The sequence below is a fragment of the Sorex fumeus genome, unplaced genomic scaffold, assembly GCF_029834395.1.
Source record: "Sorex fumeus unplaced genomic scaffold, SorFum_2.1 ptg000002l, whole genome shotgun sequence".
In the NCBI taxonomy this organism is placed as follows: domain Eukaryota; kingdom Metazoa; phylum Chordata; class Mammalia; order Eulipotyphla; family Soricidae; genus Sorex; species Sorex fumeus.
In genome coordinates, this window is record NW_026606059.1 from 47,398,283 (window position 1) to 47,418,393 (window position 20,111).

The 20,111-nt window shown below is 45.1% G+C and overlaps 1 protein-coding gene across 1 annotated transcript in view; it reads right to left on the reverse strand.

The window, feature by feature from the left end:
* Positions 1-20,111, reverse strand: part of TG (thyroglobulin) — a 261,047-nt gene that overhangs the window by 231,996 nt on the left and 8,940 nt on the right. The window contains exons 6-16 of the mRNA XM_056112201.1: positions 18,839-18,945; positions 17,527-17,670; positions 17,140-17,328; positions 11,033-12,136; positions 9,859-10,446; positions 8,536-8,775; positions 7,636-7,758; positions 7,185-7,262; positions 6,292-6,404; positions 4,107-4,209; positions 3,066-3,266 (exon numbers count right to left, since the gene is read on the reverse strand). Coding sequence (XP_055968176.1) covers positions 3,066-3,266; positions 4,107-4,209; positions 6,292-6,404; positions 7,185-7,262; positions 7,636-7,758; positions 8,536-8,775; positions 9,859-10,446; positions 11,033-12,136; positions 17,140-17,328; positions 17,527-17,670; positions 18,839-18,945 — 2,990 coding nt within the window. The remainder of the gene's footprint in view (positions 1-3,065; positions 3,267-4,106; positions 4,210-6,291; positions 6,405-7,184; positions 7,263-7,635; positions 7,759-8,535; positions 8,776-9,858; positions 10,447-11,032; positions 12,137-17,139; positions 17,329-17,526; positions 17,671-18,838; positions 18,946-20,111) is intronic.

The following is a 20,111-nucleotide window of genomic DNA, read 5'->3' on the forward strand; positions in this document are numbered from 1 at the left end:
CTTTTTCCATTCACCCAGACCATACACTGCTAAATTGGAACACAAACTCCAGGAATGTGTGTGAAATGGGAGGAATAAATTAAATAGTAGACACACTCAATATGACCATTTTACATTGCACCTAATGGTTCATTAATTGATAGTTGGCCATATGTTTATGTCATTTTGAATTCTGCCCTCTGTGTGAAATTCAAGAGTGCTCGGCCTAAAAACTCGAGTAATCCATTCAGATCTCCTGGGTGCAGTAGAGACTTCTTCCTCACCAGAGCAGGGTCTCTGGCCAGTACTCCCCTGTGATTTCCAGTGAATATATTGAGATGGTACTTACCAAGGACAGGGGACCTAAGGGTGGGCCAATCTTCTGGACTTCAAAATCTGCCTCTATCAAAGCACTTCTCGAGCAAATTAATTAACTTCACTGTGACTTAGTTTCCTCACCCATAAGAGGAGAATCACAATGATGCCCACCCTCTAGGATGAGCTGCATCAAAATGAACTAAGGCTATTGAGACTTAAGAAGAATGACTCACATAGATGACATGGTCAATATGTTCTTGACATTCTTGGACCATAACAGGATTGTGACATTATTGGACCAGGATCAGATGTTTGGGGATGGAAATATACCCTATAGAACAGTGAACTATCATTCCATGTGCTACAAGGGTCAACTTCTGACTAGAAATAATAGCAGATATTTATCAGGAATTTTTGAGTCTATGAAATCTTCATAATCAGTACTTAAGTGAACCGAATCAAATAACTGCATGAAATAACAAGCAGGCCATTTTACAAGTGAAGACACTGAGGTTTAAGGATTTGGAGTGTCAGGGTCAGGATGAGCATTGATCCATAGAATGTAACTAGCACTATAGGAGGAGAAAGCAAGCATTACCAGGAGCCCTTCTCTATTCCTCAGGAGTCTGCATATGCCTCCTGTCCCCACCAAAGTCATCAATCAGTATTGACTATTATAACCAGCCCATGATGTCACCCATGATCCAGCCCTATTTTAGGTTTAGGCAAAAGTCTCAGGGATACTCTGAAAGCCCATTAGATTGTTCAGGCCATCCACTGCAGCATGTTGAGCAATTACAGGCAACTCTTTTGTCAGAGTCTCAAGGATATCACCCTCTAGGATAGAGTAAGAGATTCCCAGTAACTCCTATCCCTGCAGTGGTGCAAGGGCTTCTGTAGGAAGGCTATGCTGAACCAGGCCCTCATTATTTGGTGGAGGGTAGAAGAGAAATCACCTGGTGGTGCTCAGGACTTACTTCTGACTCTATGCTCAGAAATCATACCATACCATACCTGGTAGAGCTTAGAGGGACCTTATGGGATGTTGGGGACTGAAACCCTAGGTCAGTTCCATGTAGAACAAGAGTCCTACCTGATGTACCCTCTCTCAGACCCAGACCCTCATTTTGAAATAAAGGCCACTGAGATCAACAAAGTCACATCCCCTACCCCTAGAGCAGAGTAGATACAGGAGACTGCATTTTCTCACGGTGCCCCAGCCAGAGCTCATTCCTGAAACAACTCAGGGTCACTTCCCATAGATCATGTGTGGTGACAAGTACTCAGATGAGATGACCAGGACATATTCCTGCTATAATGCCAACACTGGGCAGAGGGCATGGACTAAACCTGGGAGAAAAATCATGAAGATAAAGCCCATATGGGGTATGACAAGGAATGGACAACAGGGGATAGAGCCAATGAGTAAGCTGACTTCCTCCTACTCAGCTTCTAGAGACACTGCTTTTCATTTTACAAATACACATTTCCAGGGGTAAAAAATACAATTCAATACAATTCACAATATAAATCACCAGACTCATTAAAAGTCTCTGTCTGGGCTGGAGCGATAGCACAGTGGGTAGGGCATTTGCCTTGCACGTGATCAACCTGGATTCAATTCCCAGCATCCCATATGGTCCCCCAAGCACCACCAGGAGTAACTCCTAAGTGCATGAGCCAGGAATATCAGCTGTGCATCACCGGGTGTGACCCCAAAGGAAAAAAAGTCTCTGCCACCACAAGCTAGGCTGTTTCATTCAGGGCACCTGGAGCAGGGCAGGTGAGTTCCCCTCCCTTCCCCAACAGAGGCAGCACCGACAGCCAAAAACCTCCAGAATTCAATCACCACCATGCTTATGGCCACTCTCCACACTCTCGGATGAACCTCAACCATGAGTGAATCTATTCCTGGACTGCGCAACATCTCATACTTTACATCACTAATATACCAAGAGTGGCACGCCACATTTGAAGGGGTTTAAAGTAGAAGACGATCAATCTTAGGGGCAAATATATATAAAAGCACACAAGGCTCAATATTTACTAGCATGTTACTAATCTTCTATAGAAGGGCTTAATGGCTCCTGGCTGAAATACAATCTTCATACACTTTCCTCTAAGAAACCTTTTTTGGATCATTTTTAGCAGATTATTCATAACAAGCAATACAAAATAAATTTCTTCAGTTCTGCTCTGGGGGCAGAGTTTGGGGTTCAGGATGGAAACATTCAAAATATGGTGGTGTGGAATGTGTTTCTGTGTTCTAATGTATATCCCTATGAGCTATTTTAATTATAATTATCAGGATGTGATTCCCACACAGCTTTTCAGCCAGAAATAAAATAAGCAAGTCTACAGCTCTTGACTGTAGTGCCTATGGAATGACACCTCCCCCACATATCCTCCTCCCTGGAGCAGAAGGGGATCAAGAATGGACCCCTCAGCAACCCATGGCCCAGCTACAGAGGGACCGGAACTTATGACTTCCAACCCCCCATATCCTCCTTGATTTCAGCTTCAGGGCTGAGAAATTTTAGTAAGTAGCACCAGGTTGGATTTGAGAAAAACAAATGCAACCACATCTCTTGAACCCTGCCACTGTCTCAGGCCCTGCCACTGTCTTGGAGCCCTATCTCTAGGTCCCACCCCAGGGCCTTTGATGATGCTGGCCTTTCTGCCCCTTCTCCCCAGAGTCCACCAGATCAACTGTAAGAAGAGATGAACAGAGTGTCCTCCTCCCTGCAGCCTGAAGAGTCAGGACTCACTGTCACAGGTTGGCTGGCGCCCAACCACACGGGTCCCAGGCACTTCCTCTCCACTGTCCAGGACACACCAGCAGCTGTCCTGGGCCGGGTCACATTGAGTCTTGGAAAAGCTTCCATCCTCCATTCTGCAGGTGGGTGGGGAACCTGGCCTGCCTCTTCTGGAGAGGCGTTCATCTTGGAGAGCTTCACAGAGGCCGGGACCTGACAGAGACAGACTTGGTGAGATGGAGATCCCAAGCTCACCTGCATGACTAACCCCACCTCAAATGGTCTGTATTTTTTTTTTTACTTTTTGGGTCACACCCGGCTATGCTCAGGGGTTACTCCTGGCTCATGCACTCAGGAATTACTCCTGGCGGTGATCCAGGGACCATATGGGATGCTGGGAATCGAACCTGGGTCAGCCACGTGCAACCCTACCCTCTGTGCTATCACTCCAGCCCCTCACATGACCTGTATTAACCCTCTGTACCACCTGCAGGGGCCTCCAGGGTCCAGCACTGCCTTTCCATTTCAGGGTGGAAGCAGAATGAAGCAAAGGCTGCCTTTTAGCCACAGCACTAAGGACAAGATGGGCAGCCCTGGTTTTCAACTGAGGAGAGACCTCAGCACATTCACATTCCAGCGACAGCACATTCAGGATCATTCAGAGGAGATATGAGGGACATTGTGAGATGCCAAGGTGGCAAGGTCCAGGAAGGGTGCAAAGGTGGCTAGGACCAACTGTGGAGCCCCAAAGCCCACATTTAAGCATCACCACAAGACCTAAATGCAGAGCCAGGCTGCAACAGAGACAGGGAACATCAGCACAGGACAGTCAGTCAAATGGCACCAGTGCTCCCTTTAATGGAATCCGTGCTGGGTTGTGCTCCTCAGCTGCAGAACACAGACCTGCATCCTGCCATGAGCCCACAGAAACAGTGGAACTTTGGCAGCTTAGAGCAAGCTGATGCTATAACCTATGGAGGTGAGCAGGGACAGAGAAGGTCTTGTTGCTCATGCCCACAGTGCGTTGGGGTCAGTGGGGAGACAGATACTCACACTGGGCTGTTCTATTCAGGTCTGGTGGCATGCCTGCTCCTGAGGTTGGGTCCATGCACCAGCTGCCAGTCTCCAATGTCTGCAGCCTGGCATACTCTCCTGTCTGAGACAAAGCCAAGGGAAGATGATTTGGTGGCCATCAGGTCTGCGAAGAGAAGTCAATAACACCTCTCCAAAATGTCCTGACGAGACACAGCAACAAAGAAGAAAGGCCACTGGGAGGCTCCACAGCTCCCGGAGAATGCTCCAGGTCCCAAACAGAGCCGAGATCACCGGGAAGTCCCAGATGGGGTAGGTGCCTCATCCCGCCTTCTCCAGATGGAACCCCCAGTGACCATGAGCCTCTACAAGCATAGCTTGGGCATGCGGGAACCAGGACTTTTATTCCAAACCACGCAGCCGTTATATACAAAGTGATAAATGGAAAGTAAATCATCCAACGTTTCTCCCTGAAAATCAGGCTTAACTCTTTTACAAACCACAACACCCAATAGGAGAGAGAGGACAAAAGGGAATGCCCTGCCACAGAGGCAGGGTGGGATGGGGGGGTTGGGGGTGGTAGGGATACTGGGATCCGTGGTGGTGGGAATGGTCACTGGTGGAGGGATGGGTATCCAAAATAAATAAATAAATAAATAAATAAATAAATAATGTCCTGATGATAGCTTCCCAATAGTGGGGGAGAGCCGTGGCAGTGCCCTCCCCTCCCAGTCCCCTCACATATACTGTTTCTAAGCTCCTGAAACTGTGGGTGGTGATCCTGCAAGGGGAGTAGAGGGGATGTTGAGAACTGTTTTAAGAGTTGTTTTAAAATTCAATTCTCAATGAGTCAGTATCAGAAAATGTTTCATTGGTATACCGATTGTATACATTTAATATGCCCGGGATTGTATAAAAACGACTTCAACCAAAAGAATGTTTGAAAAAGTGAACAGAGCTCTAGGATCCCTACATGACCTGAATTGACGGTTCTGCAGCAGAAACCACAGTGTGGTCTTGAAGAAGATGGAGGCTCATTCAGAGGAGGGATGAGGGACATTGTGAGGTCTCAGGGTGGCAAGGGGCAGGAAGGATGCAAAGGTGGCTGGGAACAACTGTCCATCCCCCAAATCCAGTCATTCACTTGACCCAAGTCACCCTATTTCAATACACACACATTTTTCTCTGTCTGTCTGTCTGTCTGTCTGTCTGTCTGTCTCTCTCTCTCTCTCTCTCTCTCTCTCTCTCTCTCTCTTTCTCTCTCTCTCCCTCCCTCCCTCCTTCCAGAAGTTACACAAAAAGGAGAGACTGGATTGTTTCTCAAGCAAGAATAATCCTGCCAGGATAAAGAAGACTAAACTCAGGAACCTGGTGCTCGGTGCCCCACAGGCTCTCTAACTCCACCAGCATTGTGGCTACCCTCTAGTTTCCAGGCTGCCCTAGGAGCTGAGTGGAGCAGAGGGTGGTGGCCTCATCCCTGTTAGAATTGATGTACATTTCTTAGAGATGATTCCAGCTGGAATCCTTTGTTTAGGCACTTTTTTTAACTTTTAAATATATTTATTTTTACAGACTTACAAACTGCTTAGTACCTGTTTAGGCGCTTTTATACTAATGGTCAGTCACACTAAACTATGAGCACCCAGGAGAGGTTATATTTGGGGGAGGTGGTCTCATAGCATCTGCCACTGGTGTTGAGGCACAGGAGAAAGATACCAACATTCTGCCCAGATGACTTTTGGAAAACTGGTAGCAACTATAGATGGATAGATTATTTTTCAGGAGTTTCCATGAAAATAATTTCCTTGGAACTCCAAAACAATCCCTGCTATCAGTAGGTAGGTTTTACACATGACTTGATGTTATCATAAAAAAGAATGAATTAAATGGGCCAAAGACCTTTAATTTGATCCCAAATTAGGATACCAAATAACCGTGAGCAGTGCTAGATGGGGCCTACAGACTCCCAGTAACATCCATCCCTGTGTACCATTGTGGGGGTGGAGGGCTTATCAATTAATCCAAAACTGGAGCACAGACAAGCAAGTACATTGTCCAAAGTCACATAACAGCATCTACAAGAATCAGGACAAGAATCCAAGCCTAAAATTCCTTGTGATTTTTTTTCACTATGAAAATTGATTGAGAGCTAGAGAAATCATCATGGAGAAACTTCTGGCACCCTTCCTGACCTGTCGGAACTTACCTCTAGACAGGTGGGGATAAACAGATTTTTTGGAGATGGGATGCCTTGGGATCCAGCCTGCTTCCAACTGGAAAGTAACCCATTGGCTCGGGATGTCTCACAGGTGGAGGGGCCTGTGGGTGAGAGAAGTACTCTTAGTGCACTGGTGTGGGTGCTGATGGAGAGCAGAGAGCCTGAGGATCAGAGCCGGGTGTGTGTATGTGTGTGTGTGTGTGTGTGTGTGTGTGTGTGTGTGTGTGTGGCGGGGGAGGGTAAGAGGTGCTCTGCAGAGAGCTGGAACCACAAAAAAGCAAGCAGATAGATAGGGTACAGAGATGACATGAGACACAGCCTGAGACAGGATTTGGGCAGTTAGTTGATGGGTATGGGAAGTGCCATGGGACTAGAGAATTTGTGTGAGGGAGTGGTCAAAACTGAGAAGTCTGGGGCTGGAGTGATAGCACAGCAGGTAGGGCATTTGCCTTGCAGGTGGCTGACCCAGGTTCAATTCGATTCTCCGCATCCCATATGGTCCCCCAAGCACCTCCAGAAGTAATTCCTGAGTGCATGAGCCGGGAGTAACCCTTGACCATCGCCTGGTGTGACCCAAAAAGAAAAGAAAAAAAACCCAATCCTAGAGAAATGAATAAAAAGCGCAGAAGCAGGGTGTGGCAGAGGGGGGCGGTGCTGCTTGATTCCTGACCTTTCAGCGGCTTCTACCTGAGAAAGCAGAAGCACCCATTCAAAAAGGTCAGGGTCAGTGAGCATATTCCAGCTCTGGGCACTGGTTCCACTTGGGGCAAATTCAGAAGGGTTCCTCCCATACCCACACCACTGGATAGCAATACCTGTGCTCATAGCTCATGGTGCCTGCAGTTAGGCTCAGAGAGGAGGGACCCACAAACTTCACTTACACTGTGGAGTCTTTGAGGAGCGGGAAGTCAGTGAGGCAGGAATGTACTGGCCCTTCCTGTCCACACACCAGCAGTGTCCTAGAAGACAGCCCCAGGTCAGGATTCAGGAAGCGTACAGGGGACATCACTCCCCATATCCTGCAAACAACTCTCCCTTTCAGTATTCACTGCCATCCCAGAAAAAACCCATCCCTGTGCACTCACTTTGATAACTGCCCAAGATCCCAGGTCTCAGTAGCCACCCACTCAACCTTGAGGTTGACGCAAGCTCACTTCTCTCATGGTACAAAGGAGGACACATAGGCCTGGGGACTCAGTGGTTGGCCCACAGCTGCTGGGAGGGGCCCGCTATCCCCTTCACTTGCCCCAGTGGCTGTGGGTTCTTTCTTCCAAAGGCAAAGGGTACATGAGATACAACTTGACACCATCACCCCACTCCCGTCCTGCTCACCAGTCTGGGCATGGCACTGCATGGGGTCCCATTGTCCTGAGGCATCACACTGTGGTATGTAGGGAAGAGAGGCTCCTGTCCCATCACCCACAGCAGGATTGTGTCTCTGATAGAAGTTCCAGGCTGCATCGGGAGAGTAGTCAGAGGTGAATGATGAAGGGGGAAAACCAAGAGCTATCCAGCATGTGCTGCCCCAACAAAGGATACCCTCATGTAGACATATTTCCACCCACACTTCACAAAGGGCCCTTGGACAGCAGGGAGGTGTTTGACAGTGTTCCTTAAACATACATGTAGGTGGAGATCTGAGAGAATCTTTGCAGTCCTCTAGGAAAGGTGACACGATTTCACTGAATAGGGGAAAACTGAGGCATAAGAGTGGTCCTCAGTGGTCCTAGCAAGCTGGAATGTTACGAATCGGGTGAACTTGGACTTGACTTAACCTCTGCCCCCACTTGTAGACTCTCAGAGGGGTGGTAACAGTGGCCTTCTCATGGAACACTCAGATGTCCCATACACAGATCGGGGCATCTAGTTGGCAGAGAAATGCCTGGCCAAGGGTGAGTTTCATTATGGACTCACCAAGCACACTTCTCTATTATACACAGCTGATAACTCATAATCGCTGATGCTTTGGGAACTTTCTGTGAGGATTAGATAAGATCATGTTGCAAGTACCTGAAACCCAGTAGTTCCTAAATATTAGGGTGCCCCTCCTTTACCCTTTAGGGTAACCCCAAATCCTTGAAACTGGAGGGAAGCTTATTAAGATCAGGCCATCAAAGGGGGTCTGAGCATATGGGACTGCCACCCTTGATCTCTGAAAAAGAAACCTGGCAATGCAAGTTGAAGTTCAAGTCCACCGAGATGAAGTGAGTATGAGAAAAGCATGGTACTCACTAGACTGGGATGCCAAACGGAGGGCATAATCGCCTCCATTCAGAAACTTCTCTATGAAAGTCTCCCGGGAGGGAGAGAGTTGAGGAAGGTCCAGTTCCTCATCAGTCAGTTGAATTCCCTTGGCCACTAAGAAACTCTCTGCCAGAGGGTACCAAGAACTGTTAGAGGCCAAGACAATCTCTTCTGTGTCCTCAATGAACTGCAAAACACGAAGCTTCACTTCCTCACAAGAGCCTGGACCTAAGAGAATAAGATATACACAGCTCCCTTCAACCATTTTGAAGTGTGTGGACAAATGCATATACACACAAGCACGCACACACACACATTTGTGTCCCCACAACTTTCTTTTCTTCATCTCCTTCCACAAACTAGAATGTTCTTTCTGTTTTATCTCCATGAATTAATTTACTCAATAGTTACAGAGAAATTACTATGTAAGAACTAGTAATTCCTAATGTCAGAGATTTACTCAGCCTTATTTAATAGATGTAACAGTCCAGGAGTTACCTACAGTACAGGTGAGAAAATGAGCAATGTAAAAGTCACATAACTTAAGTTCCCAGCTAGCTCTGAATGAAGTAGAGGGAGGCAGCACAGTCGGGTAGGAAGGCAGGAAGGAAGGAAGGGAAGAATGAAGGAAGGGAAGGAAAAAAGGGAGGGAGGGAGGGAGGGAGGGAGGGAGGGAGGGAGGGAGGGAGGGACGGAGGGACTGAGGGAGGGACGGAGGGACGGAGGGAGAACCTAGGTTTCTCTAGGCTTAGTTCCACATTTCACACCAAATCCTTTAATCTGACACCTTAAAACACACACATATGGGAACATGGAGATAGTACAGTAGTTAAGGAGCATACTTTGTTCTCTGACACCACATGGTCCCCCAAGAATCTCCAGGTGCCACTCTGGAGATCCTATTAATTGTGCTGCATGTGGGTCTAGAGGACTCCAAGTATTACCAGCTAGACCAAATAATCCCTAGGATCATAATACCGAAACAGTACCACATTCTTAGGTATTGAAGTGAACTGCAGGCCTGGTTGGCCAAGACTCACTGGTAGGGGCCAGAGAGAGTGCAGTGATTAGGGCTCTTGACTTGCACGTGGTCAATATGGGTTCTATTCTCAGTACCCCATATGGTGCTCCAAGCACAGCCAGGAGTAATTCTTGAGCACAGAGCCAGGAGTAACCCCTGAGCATAGCCATATGTTGCCCCCAAACAAATAAAAATCACTGGAAGGGGCCCTCAGGCCTCATGAGCTCTTGGGAAACCCAAAACACACATATGTACACACATGTAGCACTTTTTAACACAGTTTTACTCACATGCTGGGGTCTTGTTTGACCCTGCCTTAGTCCCTTGGAGTTGTTGACCAGCCTCATCCACACACCAGCAGCTCCGCAGGTCCAAGTGTGCTAAAGGAGAGTTAAAGTCTGAGTAGGGCCCAGGGTACTGGGTTAACTGGCCTTTTAGAATTTGCCAAAAGAGGTAGGGCTCAAGGAGGATGTTCTTCTCGGGCTGTGTCGGCTTGCCTTCCAACACCTCCAGCGGGACCTCTTGGAGAACAGAGTATCTTGCCAGCCCTGGGAAGATGCCTTGTTGACCAGACTCATACAAACTTTGAACAAAGAAACGGAAGCTTCCAGATGCTGCTTCTCTATAACTTATATTTTTCACTAGCAGCTGGTTAGAGACTAGCTCTTCGACACCCCTGTTCTGATTCTTCCACCGTTCATACCACTCAAAGACCTGCTCGGGGGGACCATCACACTGAATGGGTCTCCACTGCCCACTGGCACTGCACTGTGGAATGTAGATGTCAGAGAGGGCGGCCGATGTGTTGGAATCCAAGAACAGGGTTCTCACAGTGCCAAGGAAGGCTTGCTCAGCCTGTAACTGGCAGGGCGTGGGACCTGGGGAGGAACAGCAAATAGCATGACAGATTGAGAAGGTAAATAATTATGAAAGACCTGGATTGAAATCTTAACTGTGCATAAGACCTAAAGTCTGATAGAGCCACAGAAATCCCATTAAACTAATGCTCAGAGAGTATACCCCTCACTGAATCAGCACTGGGGCAACTAACTGCCATCATCACAGAGGAAATGTAAGTGACCCAATATTAAGATATAATCAAACTTCCCCTGCATCCATTAGGGTAATTTATATTATCCAGACTGTTCTGGACACTTTTGGGGAGGTTGAGGGTGGGAGAGCGAATACCTGGCTTACTCCTGGCTCTGTACTCGGAGATCACTCCTGGCATGACAAGGGAACCGTGTGCAGTCCCAGGGAATCAATCTAGGTCATCCTTGTGCAAAAGCAAGCATCTTTGTCCCTGTACTATCTCTCCAGCCCACACTCTTTAAATTAGCCAGCAAACGGGACCACTAACAGAATCGTGCACTTAAGCTATGACTAATTTCTTTTTTGTGTCAGGCATTGATCTAGAGTCCCTAGAAAAAGTCAGTTAATAGATTTGATGTCCACCTAACTTACATTGTGTAGGTTCTCCAGGTCCACTTTGGGTTCCAGGAATCATCTGGCCCTCAGCATCCACACAGTAGCACTCTGAGCCAAAGCATTGCACAGGTAGAAAGTGCCCCTCGCTGGTACAAGAAGGCACATACAGGCTGGATCCTGCAGGCTGGCTATCAGAAAGACTTTGCAGGCGAGCCCTTTGTTTTTCACACTGTGTGGGACACCTTGGCCGACTGCCTCGGAGCCTGGATCCAGGAAGCTCTTGGCCACGGGAATCCACACACCAGCACTCTCCAGCAAAGCACTGAATATCTTCATAGCGCCCGTCCTCTGAGCATGATGGGACAAAAAGGCTGCTAGGAGTCTGCTCACAGCCCTGGGCGCTGAGTGCCAGTTCCATGACATCCCCCAAGTCTCTGGCTATGTCAACTGGCACAGAAAGGGCATGTTGCAAGAAGAGAAGGAATTCTGGAAGCTCCAGAAGAGAAGTCAATAATTTCAGGGCCTTCACATTCTCTTGTAAGTTGACCTCGAAGCCAAAGTTGCCCACAATTGTCTTATTCATAGCAACTCCTTCCTTGGAGACTTCAAGCATTTCTGTGGTAGGATCTGAACCTAAGTCCACAGAGAGGGTCTTGGTTGCATCAACTGGAGTCCCTCCATTCTGAAAGCCTGGGAGACCAAGCTGCTGGAAAAACTGACTGAAGTTAAATGTACCTCTTGTACCAAGGGCTCCTGACAAGTTAAATTGGCCAACATTCTCCAAGAATTTCCCTCCAAAGAGGTTTTGCTGGAGTTGCTTTGAGTTGGTCGTAAACTGAAGGGCCAGAGTAGCCAGCATACGGGAGGGGAAAATTGCATGGATGGCATCTCTGAGGAGACTTTCTGAGGCAACAAACTGTGTGCCCTGCCCTTCCACCATTGGGCGGAAAATCCCAGAGTCCACAAAGAGCTCCTTGAACAAGGGTGGGCAGGAAGGGGCAGACTTGGACACACTCGGAGAGACCTGTTGTTCCTCAGGAACCAAGAAGAGTAAGTTATATTGGCTGAAGTAGCCCTCGGGTCCAAAGCGGAGTTTAGACAGAGCTCGCCGCCTCTCAGAGAGACAGGATTGGTCTTCAGCTGCACAATACAGAGCAAACAAACATAAGTTATCCTCAGACAACCCTCCAGTCTTTCCAGTAATAACATGTCAAAGCTTCCATCAAGGGACAAGGGAGGGTGACATGACAGCTCAGGTGGCAGAGTACATGCATGACATGGACAAGACCCTGAGTTCTAACACCACATGCTCCCCTCCCCCAGTAATGTTGGAAGAGCCTTGGTGTCCCCAAACACCAATGAGGATGGCCTCTAAAAGTTTAAGTCAAGGAGCTGAAAAACAATACAGTCTGTAATGCTTGCCTTGCAAACAGCTAACCTGGGTTCAATCCCTCCCGAATACCTCCAAAAGTGATCCTGACTGTAGAGCCAGGAGTAAGACCTGATCTCAGTTTAGAGTAAGGCAACCCCGCACCCCACTTTCAAATTCAGCCAAGAACTACTGCATTTTATACCTTTCTTCTCTGTATCCTTTTCTTTGTCCTTCTCCCTGAGTTGTGGAATGAGAGGAAGGACACATTGGTGTGAAAGTTTTTCCTGTCGCTATGAATTCTCCTGGACTTTACTTTTCAGGGTAAACCACCCTTCTAAGAGAAGATTCTAGACTGGCCGACTTCCAGAAAACTCAAACATCTCAAGTGGAATGATGATCTCCCCCCTAATCTGCCTGAGTCAAGTCTGTCTGAAATCTTCCCATGTGACTTTATTTGCAAATAGGGTCTTTGCAGACAGACTGAGGACAGACAAAATCATGTTGGACCATGGCCCTAAATCTAATGACTTCTCTCCTTACAAGAGGGTCTGGTGAAGAAACTAAAGATATAGACTGAGAAAAGAGCCGGGAAAGATGGAGACAAACACTAAAGCAATACAGTCAATAATGAAAACTGGACCTCCAGCCGCCATTCAGGAAGTGGCAAGGAAATGTTCTCTCCTAGGACCCAAGAGGAAGTATGGCTGACACCTTGAGTTCAGTCTTCCTCTAGAGCAGCACTTCTCAGCTTGGTGCCTTGTGAGCCCTCAGATTATTTCAAGGGACCACAGGTAAATCACTTAAATAAAGAGCCACACATGAAACTAGGGGAAACTAGTAAGACACAAAGGCCCACAGGAAGGTAACAAGTTTGGAAAGGGGGACCATGGGCAGAACATAGCTTCGTAAACTGTAGAAACAACACAACTGAACAGAGGGTTCAGCAAATTTAACAACAGTTAAATACTCCTGAACATTCAGTGACAAAAAATTTCTTCCAAAATCAGGTGCACCATGAATCTGAAGTATTTCTGGCAGTGCTGCAATTCTTCGGTAAAAAGGCATAGTGAGTGGAAGGACAGTTGAAAGGACAATTGTCTGAAGACAATTGTTGAAGGTTGAAGGACAGTGAGCTGAAGAACTGTGAAAGGACAGTTGTCTCCTGTCTTGTCTCCCAGTTTGTGGCAATATTTCTTTAGCACCCCCAGGTGAAACTAATATGCCAACATATTCCCATCTGTTTCCAGTGGAATACTATCTTGCTGGAATTTTTAATTAGTATTAATATTTCATTAAATTTTCTTCTTGAGGTTGTCTCTTTCCTCTTTGTGGGTAGTCTTGTCTTAATTAAGGAGGTTGATTTCTTTGAAGACAAAAGCCACACTTAGAATGCTATGATTTTTTTGCCACTCTAAGAAATATTTCTTTCTTGTAACATGTGATATTTCTTTTAATATAATACAATGATGTCCATTTGGAAAACATATGTAACACATTGCTCTGGGCTTCTTGAACATTTCCCTGAGATTGTTAACTGCCTGGTCAGAACATTTCATCTGTATACCTGAGACTGACTAGAATCACACTAAGAAAAAATTGTATTCAAATCCCAGGAACCTTTCTTTTTCTCCATAAAACCATGAGTATTAGAGGTTTTCCACCATCCACCTGAGCTTGTAAAATAATTCTTTTGCCTTGGACCACATGGATGCCAAAAAGGAAGCTAGCTATTTTTATCTGTAACCAAGCAACAACAAAAAAATAACTTCAACGTGTAGTCAAAGGAAGAGAAATAGACCCGAAACATGAGAATACATGGCACATCTCTCAGCAAGGCTACCTCTACCTTTAATAATTGTTAGAGCTAGATATGATAGAAATGAACATCACTGATTTCTTTCATTTGTTTTGTAGAGTTACCAATGTAAAACTATTGGTAACTGTTTCCAAGGAAACTGGACTGACTAACCAGCAACAAAGAATAAAAGTATATGATCTACTTATTAATACATTTGCTTTGAGCTTAGAAAAACATGGTTTTTCTTTCCACTTGAAAATAAGTAAGGACAATGTTCCCTAGATTTTATGGAGCTAAATATAATTATAAATACCCATAAAGGTGAATTTTGGAATTCCTTTTTAAACATCCTCACCATAGCAGATAGAATAATCTCAGTGAGAACACTCTAAACTTTATATGTGAGAAACTGAATAAGATAATAAGAAAAAATAGTGCATGATTATTAACACACACACACATTTCGATGATTTAGAAATACCTGTATCCTCCTTCATTCACTGATTGAAATTTTACTGAATCTACCTTGATCACCCAACTCAGAAACCTGCAAAATGCTCCTGGGTCCTTCCACCTTCCTCATTGCTGATATCCTTCAGAATCTAATGAAGTCTTACTAAAATGCTACATTCTTCAAGTTCATACTCTTCTCCCTACATCTTCTTCTACTTCCTTGTTAGTTCATGGACTATGTTGTTTAGTGTTTCACTTAAAGACTTGCCTTAGTATCTCAAACTATGACCTTTAGAAATAGGACTATTGTAGATACAACTGATCAAGACAAGGTCAAATTCTTGTAGAGTGTTTCAATCCAATACAACTGGCATCTTTTTTTTAGTACTCTTTTTTTCCATTTTATTTTAATGAATCATTGTGAGATATGGTTACAGACTTACAATCTTTTGTGATCACATTTCCATCATATAATGTTCAAGTACCCATCCCTCCACCAGTGCCCATTCTCCACCACCAATGTTCCCAGTATTCTTCCTGCCACCCCCATCCCTTCCCATCCCCTGGCTCTGCAGCAGGTACATTCTCTCATACTCCCTCTCTCTCCTTTTGGGTGTTATAGTTTGCAATACAGTTACTAAGCGGACATCATGTTTGGTCCATAGTCTACATTCAGCATGTATCTACCATCCCGAGAGAGTCCTCCAACCATCATTTACTTAGTGGTTCCTTCTCTATTTCAGCTGCCCTTTCCCCCAGCATGTGAGACCAGCTTCCAAACCATGGAGAGATCCTCCTGACCTTTATCTCTACTGTCCTTAGGTGTTAGTCTCCTATTATGTTATTTTATATTCCACAAATGAGTGCAGTCATTCTATGTCTGTCCCTCTCTTTCTGACTCATTTCACTTAGCATGATACTCTCCATGTCCAACCACTAATATGCAAATTTCATTATTTCATCTCTTCTCAGCTGCATAGTATTCCATTGTGTAGATATACCAAAGTCTCTTTAACCAGTCATCTGTTCTAGGGCACTCAGGTTTTTTCCAGATTCTGGCTATTGTAAATAGTCCTAAGCTTGTAGTAATTTGTTATCACAGGTCTAAAATACGAAAAAAAAAGTTGCTCATCTCTTTCCAAGATCTTACATGACCTTCAAATTGGAAGTGCCTCCAGTCTAATAGGCCTTTAAATAGCTCTTTCAAAATGCCTGTATGATCTTTCCGATAAGATCTATCATCAGTGCAAACGGTACTCAGTGGTACAGTGCAACCTCCTCAAGTATGTCACAATCACAAATCACAAATAATCCTATTAATCGTCGATTGCCTCGAGCAGGCCCCAGTAACGTCTCCTTCATCCTAGCCCTGAGATTATATTCAAGGCTCTTTAGGAGAATGAGACCCATCATTGTTACTGGTATTTGGCATATTGGGTACGCCACAGGGAGTTTGCCAGACTCTGCCGTGTGGGCAGGCTACATTCGATAGCCTGCCAGTTTGTCCAAAGTAGGAATGAGATAATAAGATGTCAGAATAAGATGTCGCGCGGCCGCAAATGCAGCCGCACAGTTCCAGGAGCTGGTTTTTATAGTCTCTGAGTCTTGGCTGCTGATGGGATTACACGGCGCCAGGGGGCCAGTTGGTTGGTGTGACCCCCGCCTACTGGAATTTGGAGGATCTGGGTGGAGGATGCTCGGCCCAAATCCGAGTAGACTTGGAGATCTCGGCCCCGGAACCCGCGTGACTTTGTCCCTCTGCCAGTACCTTCATGTGTGCGGAGAGTGGTCTCAGCATGGTGGTGGCTGGTCCTGGAGGTCTTTGAAAGAAAGACCTCCGGACCTCCTCAAGTATGAGGTCACAAAAAACACAAAAGAAACAAACCTGACAGCACTACACTCTAAAGTACCTCCCATCAACTCCAGAATGAGTAGTAAGACTTTGTAATGACTTGAAAGACAATATTGTTTTCCCCTGCCTTTCCCTCCAGTCAAAGTTCAGAGCACCACCTGATCACATGCCAACAGGTTTTCCTCTTTCTAGCATATCCATTACCCAGGTACATATCGATGCCTAATATTTTGGTCCTGATATGGTTTGCTTCTCCTGCTCTCACTATAAAGAATAGTTTATCTTCTTCAGGAAACATTTTCAGAATAACCATTTCCTCCTTATACACACAATAAGACAGACTAGACTCCACCCTGGTTTGAGTAGTTCTAGTTTCAGTATACACTTCTCTAACAGCATAAATAAACTCAATTCTCTTTTCTTTTTCTTCACCTATGAAATTCTTAACATCCTCTGAGCTTCCTGAGGAAGCAACTCTGACAGAAGGTGAGAACCATGTTGGAAGCTAGTAAGAAAAAACAAGATTTTCATCACGATAAACTTTAAAGGGCTTTTGGAGTACACCAAAGAGTGATATTAATGGACTCTAGAGTGATTGGTCTGAAGAAATATTTAGAGTTATATTATCTGCTGAGATAAAAGAGGGTAGACATTCAGGAGGCACCCACCACAAAATAGCGGCTCCCCTTGCTGCTGCTGAGTTCCATAGATTTCCTTTCCTTGTACATCCACACACCAGCAAGGTCCCTCCTTTTGACATTGTATGGCTTGGAAGTTTCCATTAGGGTGGCATCTGGGAATGTAGGGATGATCAAAGTTGGTGGCGGCAAACCGCTCCACTTCACACTTTGTGGGGCCTAGGACAAATCCATATAATGAAGAAATGAATGTGCAAGCAATGTTTGGATTATAATACAAATTTGTTTGCTGTTAAATTTTGCTGAATCCCTGAATCCTCTTTGGGGGGAGAGCCAAGGAGACTGCCTCAACTTTAAATCCCCAGATTGTTCCCTCCAAGCAGAAATAGGCACATTTACTGTGAGCTCACTCCTTACATCGGAATCTGCCTGAGATGATTAGCTGAACTGCTAGAAACCGTCTCTGCAGCATACGGTAGAGGGTTGTTTCACTAAAGGTGGAAGCACGGTTCACACCAGCAAAAATGGTGTCATAAATTTCATCCAGTAACAACTCCAAACCTGTGAATAGACAACAAGTATTTCAAGAGTTTCAAGGATCAGAAAGTAAGTCTAGTCCTTGCCCTGAAAGCAAATAATAAGAGCCCATAATCATCTCTGGTATCACTTTGCAGAATGTGGGCAAGACAGTAAAGGCTTCTGAAGTCAGGGCTGTTGTATTTGGTTGTAAGTGAGCACTGGGAGAGTAAAAGAAGCTTGGAATCCTTCCTGTGGACCACCTGCCAAGCTCAGTCAAGCATCTGTCAGAGGGAGGCTCCTCTTTCTGAGATACACAAAGGCAAGAATAGAGCCATTGGCAACTGTGTTCAAAGTACCCTACATGAGAGTTGGCTAACAAGCTTTCTTCAGAGTGTAGGATAGCCTGGAAAAGCAGTCAGCAGGCATGACTATTCCTACTTTACTCATAAAGATAGGTCGACTCTCAAAAGGAAATGGCATGTCACAGAGGCAGAGGGGAGGAGGGCAAGGGGAATGGGAGAGGGAATGGGAGGGATACTGGGAACTTTGGTGGTGAAGGGCAGGCACTGGTGGAGGGATGGGCACTCGACTATTTTATGACTGAAACAGAAGCGTGAAAGTTTGTAAGTCTGTAACTCTACCTCACAGTGATTCATTAAAAATTTTTTAAAAAATTAAAATGAACATTAACATTAGTGATCATGTTAAAAAATTGCTGTATATTTTCCCTGGCTGTGTTATAAAATCATTTACATGTATGTATATGTTGAATAATGTTTTCCCACAAAACTTTGCATACACCCAAACCCTCAGAATATGATTTCCGCTGGAATAAGACTTTTGCAGATGTGATTAAGAAAAGGATATTGAGGCAAACTCATCTGGAACAGGGAAAGCTCTAAATTCATGAGGAATTCCATTGTAAAGGATAGCAAAGACTCTCCAGGCCCACAGAGATGGAAGAAACACCACATGAAGACAAAGGCAAGAATTGGAAAAACTGTCCCTAGTCACCAGAATAGCATGTGACAAATTCTCACCCTGAGTCTTTAGAGAAAACAACCCTGCTAACATTTTGGACTTCTGACTTTTAGAACAATGAGAAAATTTAATTTCTGTTGTTTTTAAGCCAAAAAAATAAAAAAGACAGGTAGACTCTCTGGTCTGTTGATGGTGCTTCCTGACTTCACTCTTCCCAACATGTGCTTACCTGTTTCGGCCAATTCCCGCCCCTGACTGTCCACACAGTGACAATAGCCAGACACTTCTGGGAACCTGCTCCGGAAGGACTTGAAGGTCACAAATGCATCTGGAAACCTAAGAAAGGATGAGATTCATGGACATCATTTTATTGAAGAAAAGGTATCACAAGTTCTTCCTATAGAAATAAATATATACAGCTATAATTTGTCTAGGAAAAAGAAATCTCATGCTGCTCTCCAGGAGTCCTGAGGCCAATTAATTATTTTTTCAAAAATTACCTCTATCAGGCTAAGCAAGGTGAGGCCTTTTAAAATAAAATTGTGCTTGGTTGTCCGCTACTAATTAGCTATTTTACTCACTCATGGCCTTTCATCAATTTATGCCCTAGCATAAAAGCCAGAAAACAGATCATAAGGATTGTGTTTATTAGTTCTCTTACTAGAACGTAACTCTAGATATTGAGAACTTTAGAACATATGGTACATGGTAGGGCTGGAGCGATAGCACAGCAGGTAGAGCGTTTGCCTTACATGCAGCCAACATGGCCAACCCGAGCTCGATTCCGCGGAGAGCCCGGCAAGCTACCGAGAGTATCTCACCCGCACGGCAAAGCCTGGCAAGCTACCCGGGACATATTTGATATGCCAAACACAGTAACAACAAGTCTCACGATGGAGATGTTACTCGGCCCGCTCGAGTAAATCGATGAACAACGGGAGGACCGTGACCGTGCCTGGTACATGGTAGACGATCTCATTTGGGGAGATCAAACATTTTCAGAGCCCTTTACAACTTTTCAAGAGCTTGAAAAGAAGCCAGATTCACGTATGAAAATTCTTCAGAAAAATATTTCCCAGTTACACCGTAGGAAAAAAAAAAAGAGAAATCAGCATGATGTCACTAATGGGAGCTATACAACCCAAAACACAAGTAAGGAAAGTATGCCTAAATCATGGCAAAAGTTATAAGGAGCTATTTGGCTGAGTTCCCCACCTTGGAAGTAATATGAAGCTTAGGTGATGTAAAGCTGTATTAAGGAGTTTCTCCCATATGCAATGATTTAGCAACCAGGGAGGAAGTTTTCATCTATAGACAACATTGAGACTTTTTTTTTGGCCCAATAGAGTTATTACGTGAGAATCAAGCATAATGTGTTTCTGCCTGTGTCTAGAACTCTTATCACCTATCCCCCCCTCCCCCAAAAAAACAAGTTAACAGAAACTGCAAGTGTCTGTGCAAGCGGGTCTGTGTAAAATTGAATAAGTAGACTATGTAGCATT